The sequence below is a fragment of the Thermobia domestica genome, chromosome 2, assembly GCF_964235325.1.
Source record: "Thermobia domestica chromosome 2, izTheDome1.hap1.1, whole genome shotgun sequence".
NCBI lineage: Eukaryota > Metazoa > Arthropoda > Insecta > Zygentoma > Lepismatidae > Thermobia > Thermobia domestica.
In genome coordinates this window covers 106,037,106-106,046,606 of record NC_137455.1, presented here as the reverse complement: position 1 = coordinate 106,046,606, position 9,501 = coordinate 106,037,106, and the positions used below count along the sequence as shown (strand labels likewise).

Genomic DNA, 9,501 nt, shown 5'->3' with positions numbered 1-9,501 from the left:
ATCATAAATTTACGGTATTATTTATTGATATATATACACACACGCATTTAATACAAGTGTTATACAGCGCAGATAATATACTGCTTCTTTGGCATCAACTATATATATATGGATAGGTTCGAAATACAAATGTACAGCTATGCGCAACAGAATATTTTTGTTTTTACTAGAATACAAAACTTAGCCTATACTTCAAATGTATGCAGAAGAACATTTAACACAACAAGCTTTAACCTTAACAAAAAAATAGCCATGAATCATGAATAACCATTTTCCATCATGTATTCGACAAAATGTATTCTACTGCATAATGGTAACAAATTATCTCTTAACTCAGTGAAAATGCTACTTATAAACAACTCATATATTAAGCACATTATTTGCTTTCTCCTCCGCATGTTACATATATTCTAAAATTAAATAACACATCAACTCAAAATTATTTTCCGTGTACATATAGTACAGTTTTTCAGTTTTTAAAAAAGATTTAATCGTACTTGAGTTTTCCATCACTTGCCATCATTAGTACAAACAGAGATTGCTTTAAATTTCTATATTTATCAAATGAAAAGCTATCAAAATAATTGGATGGAATAACAAAAACCAAACACAAGTACCACAATGATTTTTAGGACTTGTAAATAGTTATTAGAAAACTTTAAATGCATATACTGATAAAGGAAGTTATTATTATATATAAAACAGGTACGATAGTTTATGAAGATAAGTAAGAAGAACATATTTTTGTCTCTTTTGTTTATTTTAGCTTCAGTCTTCTATAAATAAACAGGGATTCATTTACTTTAAAATTAAAAAAAAAAAAAAAAAAAAAAAAAACATGTTACTGCCTTGGAAACAAGTATGAGCAATGAGTTACAAAAATAATATTTACTTTTGGACAACACTGAATAACAATGTTCTATATTATATTAGACATACAAGAGTAAAAAAAGTACATATATTTCTTTATTTTTCTCATAAAGGTTAAAGCAAAGAAAGCAAAAAGAACAACATATATAAAATTGTTCCGAAAAATTTATATTATTTGAATTAGATTTTAGCAAAAACATACATACAAATGCAATACACAAACATACAGACAACACATACATACATACATACATACATACATACATACATACATACATACATACATACATACATACATACATACACAGAAACATACATAAGTAAAGTTTACACATACAGATGTGCGAATTCACATATTCACATATTTATGAACTTTATACACACATTAAGAAACGACATTAGATAAATTTTTTTAAAAATCGGAAAAAATCGGAAATTGCAGTCATGTTTCATATCCTACGCTTAAAAAAAAAATTACAAACATTTACAAGTTGTTTCTTATTAACGTGATATAGCGGACAACTTCAATTGTTCATGTGGTATGCACTGAAAATTCATATTTCCTTAAAAGACATAATTAATTTTCGAAAGACATGATCAATTTCTCTTGCATATAATAAAAAATGTTTGGTTTCACTGTACCATTTTTTTCAAGCTTTGCTTATGAGTTCGGCAAATTTTTGAGTCCACTTCAAGGTTCAAACCTTTCACTCACTTAAATATTTATTTAAAAGATTCATATTTATTTAATTTTTAAATAAAAAAAAAAAAAAAAACGAAACCCTTGTACCTATCAAAAAAAGTGCTATTATTCTATTTGATTTAAAGATTAGCTGTCTACATTGGCTATATCGGAATTTATTAGTTCTGCTATCTTCTATAGTCATTATACAAGTACATTATAATTACACAAATATTTGTAATTGAAGCTCGGATGTTAATATTTTAGATAATTTAAAGCTCACTCGGATCCTTATGAAAAGGAGCCATTTTTAATTCATTGCGTTGTTATTCATATTTCGCTCATAATGGATACTTAAAATTCAATATAATTTATTATAGAATCACGAAATTTATTGTACTTGATTGACAGCACAATTGCACTTTTACTCAAATTATAGTTCAATCAAACACAGTTTCTTACGTTTCCAACAGTAACAAAAGTAGGCTGTCAAATGTCGAGGAATGAAAATTAATTGATAACATTAACTTCGGAGTAAAGTATCCAACAATTAGTCTTTCACTTTCTAAACAGCCTCGTTGTGTTTGCTGCACAAAACTCTAAACAAAATAGTTCTGATCATTGTCAGGGAATTATGTTTTATCATTTATTGAAATGCAAACAAAATTGCACTTGCTTTCTGTTTATATTTTGATTGAAAATCTGGACAATTTAAAATTATATATATATTGAAAGTGTGATATTTGTTATAAGTAATGCTGCTTATAGTATGTTCAACGAGAACAGTAATAGAAGAAATTTAACGTTAACATTTTGAAAAGAAATGAAATACCAATTTTATAATTCTGTTTGAATTCTTTTAAAATATAAAACATTTCACCTTTCAAAGGATTTCAAAATGTAAGGGAATTTATTTCTATCTACGGTTTACTTTTCTTTAACATCCAACTTTTAGACATATTATGCTTAGCTGTTTCGGAAAATTATTTATTTTGTTTCACCTACATAATATCATATTTCGTGGTATCTTTCAATTAATATTGTAATAAACGTTTTTTCTGATGATAAATACAACAAGTGATTGAAACCTGCAGGGCTATTAAGTACTGTCATGAGAGAACGTGAACTGTGAAGTTGCCTCAAGAATACAATGAAACATGACAAAGTAAACGCAATAATAATATTAATAACATAAATTACAAGTCTATTGATGAAAAAGTTCATAAATTGTTTGCTTTTGTTTTAAGAATGATCATTTTATACGAAACAAAAAATTAGCATGAAAATCAATATTTTATTCGCGTCATGGCGATGAATGGTATGTTACTTGTAATTACAAATGCAATTTCCATGGAAGGAAACACATGTTCATAATAAACACAAGTTAATTGTTTTTAATTATTTCTTATGAGAAAAAAATTATAAGTAATCTTTGAAGTTTTGTATCTTTGGACTATAAACTTCCCTGCACATATATATATTCACACAAGCATTTTTACATATAAACACACATCTATATCTCACAGTGAAATACATTTGCACTAATATCTGAACTTTCAATTTCTTTCCTTTTCAGATATTCCTATGACTTCTCACTTATTCATGACAAGCATTACACCTTTGGTACTTGTTTCTCAAAGCTACACAAGTTAGCTTAAGGCAATACGTTAAATATTGCCCAGCTAAACCGGATCAATTTATTACAATCTCTTTTCTTGTATTGGTGGGTAGCTCATACTTTACATATACAAAAAAAGTTAATACAAGTAACTCTTTAGATAAGTTCCACTTCTAAACTTAGGTAGAAATGGGAATTACCAGCAGAATATGTTAATTATTTTCCTTTTATTTTTTTTTTTTTTAAATAAAAAGAATCATTCTTGGATATGATTACGTTCGGAAACTCTAAGAAAATATGTTATTAAAGATCTTTTTTCTTATGTTTATAATACTTGTTCGAAGTAATAAGTTTATCATTTATCAGATAACTTACGTTATCATTTAATGAATGATATGTGAAATTTATCCTGAGAATGGGAAAATAATTAATATGATAATTTATCATCATGTAATTTATGAAACATGATATAACCTTCAAAATGTTACTTCTTCATAGGGGTACAAAGTATTGACTAACAATGAAGGATGATACACGTATATTTCCTCTTCTTCTTCTCACTCTGAAACAAAATAGAAATTAAAAAATGTTATTTTTTTTAAAAGGTAAGCCATTCCAACACAGTGATTAGCAAGACAAATATCATTATATCAAATACAATTTTCCATAAATCATTAAAATACAAATAGAAACTAAATTTTAGACTTTTACCAAGATTATCTAATTTTACTAATAAATCAATATGTACACATTGGAGGTGGAGTTTAAAGCCTGTTTGCTTACTTTTACTCAAATGGTTGGATCCTTGCTCTTATACCAAGATTTATCGTGATTTTCAACACGCGAATATGAAACATAGACAAATAATCTCTTAGTAAAACTATGTTAAGATCAACAATAATGCAAATCATCATTGTTGATTTTAACATTTGTGAGTGTACTATAATCTAACAAATTGTCGTCGATTTATTTCTTTTGTTTTCTTTTATTTTTATTGATTTCATTTATTATTATTATTTGTAATCTATTTTATTCTAAGGTGCGTGTGTATTATAATGGGGAATGCTGTCCTGAAGGAAGAACAGGGAAATAGTACGCTATACACATGTTGAATAGGTAAAAGAAATGAAAGAGAGGAGAGAGAATTTTTTTCAGAAAACTCACGAAAAAAAATGATTGTTAACTTGATTCAACTAACATAAACATATTGTCCCCAGAAAGCAGAAAGATGCTAAGCGCCACAATGCAAATTTCTCAGGAGAGCATAAAAACGAATGAATCACTAATTAATCCCGATTCTTTCTTTTTTCTAGAATTTAGTTTTCACTGCAGATCTTTCATAGTGTCTCCTTTCTGCACAATATTAAACATAAAATGGGTAGTCAGGATATGCACTTAAATTGGAAATCAAGTAAAATGGCGCTTAGCACCTTTCTGCTTTCTGGGGGCGATATAAGGAAATTGTCAACAGATAAACGGAAATATCAAATAGATTGTGCTATGGTTCAGGAACGATTTCAGAATATTTAAAACACGCAAAAATTCTTCTTGGACTGACATCCTTTATCATAACATTATACTATTTGAAATTAATATCCAATTAAAACACATAGTCAGGAGAAAAATAAGAAACAAGAAGCCGGATAGTGAGAGCGAGGAAGTGAAATCAATTCGTACAAAAAATTTGAAGAAAAGTGTTTTAAAAAATGAAAAAAATAAAAAAATAGACACAGGTACTATTAGGCAATAGAAGAATATTGAACTTTGTATGTATCTGCCTATAGAGGAAGTAAAAGGACGCCATGAGCAGAAAATTAAATAACGGAGTGAGAAAGAAAACAAACAAGAGTAACAGAAGAATTTTAAAAATTAAGAAAAAAAGTTAGAACGTAAAACGATTAGAAAGAGTAATAAATGTGAGATAAGAGAAACAAATTTATGTAAATTCAGTAAAAAAAAAAAAAAAAAAAAAATGAAAAGGCATAATGATGGTAGAAAATAAGAATAATCGGAACAAAGTTTTAGGAAGGTGGAAAGAACATATTGAAGACTCGTATGTAAGTAGAGACCAAGTAGTTTATATGTTGAAGAAGACAACATATTAAGCAAGGATACTAGTGAAAATGTTTAAAAAAGAGATATTCAAGATAGGAAAAGGCAATGGAACAGAGAAATACCAATTGAGTTCATAAAAAATATGACAGAAAATGATTTTGAGACGAAATGTGTGAGACGAAAGAGTAGCCAAGAGATATCTTGAACACAACAACGGTATCGTTGACTAAGAAATCAAATTCAGAAAGATTTGAAGTCTACAGACTGGTTTGTATCGTATCGCACAAAGAAAGTTATGCTCCACATACTAACAGAAGGTTATGTGGAAAAACAATTGAGGAAGTCTTGATGGAACAGTTAAAGATCGGAAGAGGGTAAGGATACAATAGGTGCTATTAGGTTATTAAGAGTAATCAGTAAAAGATTTACAGGGAAGGATAAGAAACTGTATGTAAAATTGATTGATCTAGGAAAAGGTTTTGATCGAGTAAACTGTAAATTTTTATAGGAGTACTAGATATGACTGAGTTAAAATTAAAAGTAAGGAAAATCGTCACAAACATGCACGAATCAACTAGTAAGAATTTAAATTGGAAAAGAAATGACAAAAGAAAGGCTAATTGGAAGGAACACAGTGCCTACTTGAGTACGAGATAAAAGGTTTAGGAGAGAAATAGTTTGAAGATAATAAAGTTTTTGTTGCGGAATTAAGCTGAAAATTAGGTGTTAGAAAAACTCGAGAAAAAGTCATGAGGAATAGGGGATAAAAATAAATATTAAAAAGGCAAAAAAAAAAAAAAAAAAAGTAATCATAACGAAGTGGTTTCTATTAAACATTAATATAGAAGGAAAATAGAACGGAATACTAGTTTCCAGTATCTACGTACTATTATTAGTGAGAATATGAAGTGCGAACGTAGACGAAATGCAACAGTAAAAACAGCAAAAGAAAGCCTTTAGGAAGAGGAAAGCGTACTTTGTAGGTACCCTTGTTGTAAACAATTCAACAAAAGTATTTTAAAAAAAGCATCAAAAGTTTTGTGTAGAGTATTGATGAAGAAGATAGAATTAAGCCTTTGGTGTCAATTATTTGCCTTCAGTTTTACTAGCTCATTTTTTATTTTCTTTTAATAAACTCCAAATTTATATTTTATCTTACCTCTTACTTTCCAAAATGTGCGTGTTCTTTTTAAATGTAGAAGTAATTTTCGTAGTCGCTGTAGGAGGACGCGCTTGGAAGTGGTAATGAACGTAGTTTGGAGTTTGGCCTGTTGTCTATTGTCATCTGTGATCTGGATTGTGAAGAATTGAGATCGGTTGTCCTTGCCCATGGGTCCTTAAAGATAAAGTAAATATGTTAAATAAAAACACAATATTTTTCCAAAACAATTGAAAGACAGGAGTTTGCTTAAAATGGTAGTAAATGTCAATAATATTAATGTGATATTCATAAACTTATGATGATGAACGAAGAAATGTTTCATGAAAACAAATCAATATGGTGTCTTACGGTAAAAAAAAAAAAAAAAAAAAAAAAAAAAAAAAAAAAAAAGCAAAATTGTTCTTTCGAAGGAATGTGGAATTGCTTTTTATTGTTGGTAATATTGAAACCGAAGCGTAGAAATGTGATATTTTCTTCTCTTCTTCTGCGAAATTCATAAATATTTTCTTCTCTTGATTTTTACAACGTATGAGATGAAAATTATTATGTCGCTATAGAACATTATTTTCAAACGAAAAGAGTATTATTTATTGATGATGTTATAATGCTAGATTGCTTCAAGACATGTTCCACTACTTCAATATACATTTTTAGTACTACTATTAAAATTTATTTTTATTCCAAAATATTTGAAAATCAAAGATTGAAAAACATGAAACAATATAGGTGAAAAAAATAAAAGTAAAGTACCTGAAACTTGTAAAACGCTAAATTGAAGTTTGTATAAATGTTTAATAAATATTCCAGTGCTTTATTAATAATGTACTATCTATTTACCCATATAAAGATATGCCTAAGACCAAATATCATGATAAAAGAGCGGATGTAATAACATTGTTAATCACAAAATTCATGCATCTGCTTGTGACAGATAAGTACTTATTTATTTTTTTAATATATTCATGTATATTTCAGAACACTTATTTCAAAAATAATTTTCAATGAAATTAAAAAAAAAATTTCAATTACTCACAAATGAAAAAAAACATTATAATTTTCTGTTTTACCCTAACGAGGCTTAATATGTGAAACATTTCATGAAGTTAGTCATTTCAGCCTCTTATCGTCGTAAAAAACTTGGTTCAACTTAAAGGAGAAAAAAGCATGTTTTGATTTTGAATTGTATATACTGTAACAAAGTATTCATTTGTACTATTCTCTGATGCAGTCATAATTCTTAATACAAACTTGACTGATTCAGTTTATGGAGATGCTTTTTTTTTTTTTTTTTTTTTTAATCTTGTTGCTTCATATAGATGCATGTGCTATTAGCAAAATCACCTATGATATGCTGTGATGAGTTTTCTTTAAAACTATTGAGTTTGCTTCAGCGACATTAAATTATTAATAATTTCTGCATTCGTTGAATATTTTCGGTTACATACTCAAAATACTTTGTTTTATTGTAAGGCATTATGCACTCAGTAGCACTCAAAAATAGATATACAGTCTTGTATTGACCACGTTCAGATATTTACATTTTTTTTTTTCAGTACAGCTTAATATGTGACTTTGTTATATTGTTTAATCTCATAAGAATTTAAAATATCCTCCAACAGCATTGAACCTATGCAGAATAATGTACAGTAAAGCACAAATTCCGATCAGTATCAATGTCTTGAAATGCTTGCAATCAAGTTTCACAGACATTAAAAACAGTTCACCAATAACAGTTTAGTGTCAGATCAGGTGAACGGAATGTTGTCAATGTTGCCACATCATCCGATCCAATACCGTGGAGATGGTTGCAACGAAAATTCTTTACAGACATAACGAAATGAGAGGGTGCCCTATCTTGTTGGAAGAACAGTTAATTCAAGTCAACCCTAGTTTTAAGTTGTAGTGTGCACAAGATGTCTTGGTAATTATTACAATCTACAATAGTGTAGAGCAAAATTCGTCAAATGATACCATCACTGGACATTGCATCCGACACAATGATATAAAGTTTTTATATATATTTCCTTGTTATGTAATTTGGTATCAAATGAGCAAACATGACGAGAAAAGTAGACATAAAGAAGTCAACTTTAGAATATTGAGCACAAGCAAAAACATTACTGGAATACGGCTCAATTTCAATTTCAAAAATAACGCTCTGAGAGAAGCACCTGTATTTTAATAAATATTCAATTCATTCTATTTTGCATACCTTCCTCCGACCTGACGTTACTGCATAATCTGGATTCCTTCTCAGCAAGAAATAGAATTCCTGTGTGTTGGGCCACTCGTTCTGTACTTGAAGTGGGTAGTCATCTGGGTGAAGTTTACGCTCATATTCTTCACTTTTACAGACCTAGAACAGATAAAAAAGAATCAGATTTGATGAAGTGAAAGAAAATCATGCTTCTTTTACTTGATTCATAAAAATGATATCTTTCTGTGATACCTTAGAATTGGTTAAGAAAAATATCAGGACTACGGATTATGACTAAATAGAACATACATATATTTTACTCATGAAAGATAAAAGCATGCATAATGTTAACTTGTAATATACATAGAAAGCATCACATACTTATATATATAGTGTAAATATTTTGAACCTTCATATTTCCTTTAAAAAAAATTGTGTCTTTCGGACGTACATTAATGAGTTAGTCTGAATTTCAGCATGGTACTTTTGTCACGTTACACACGGTTAAGAAAGAAATTAAAGATGTTAAAAAGAAAGTTTTAAACTTTTCAGTTTATCTATATAAAATTAAAATACAGATTCTCGTACAGTCCTCTTCAATATTAAGTGAGCGAATAACAAATCTTTTAAAACACTTTTCTTTATAAGTCTTCAATTGCTTATACTTACCTAAACTCACCACAAGTATTGGTTAATACTTTTAGAACCGTTTTTTAATAACTGGTCGGCTTAAAGTAACAATGGTGTAAGTAACTTTTTCAGAAAGAAGGACTTAGACACAGAAGTCATATCTAGGCAAGTCAATTTCAGAAAACATGATCTAGATAAATAAATCTATTAACAGGAAACGTGAGCCAGAGCTTTATTCAACTCTCAATAGCTAGCAATGTAAATTCTAATGAAAAGGAAAGAGATGT

At 28.5% G+C, this 9,501-nt stretch overlaps 1 protein-coding gene across 2 annotated transcripts in view; it reads right to left on the bottom strand.

Annotated features, from left to right (window-relative positions):
• Window positions 1-1,635: 1,635 nt before the first annotated feature.
• The window catches only part of rau (RA domain-containing protein rau), a 212,847-nt gene continuing 204,981 nt past the window's right edge, over window positions 1,636-9,501 (bottom strand). For both annotated transcript variants that reach the window (XM_081744512.1, XM_081744517.1), the window contains 3 exons: window positions 8,600-8,743; window positions 6,385-6,561; window positions 1,636-3,732 (listed from right to left, as the gene is read on the bottom strand). In XM_081744512.1, coding sequence (XP_081600638.1) covers window positions 6,415-6,561; window positions 8,600-8,743 — 291 coding nt within the window. In that variant the 3' untranslated portion in view covers window positions 1,636-3,732; window positions 6,385-6,414. The remainder of the gene's footprint in view (window positions 3,733-6,384; window positions 6,562-8,599; window positions 8,744-9,501) is intronic.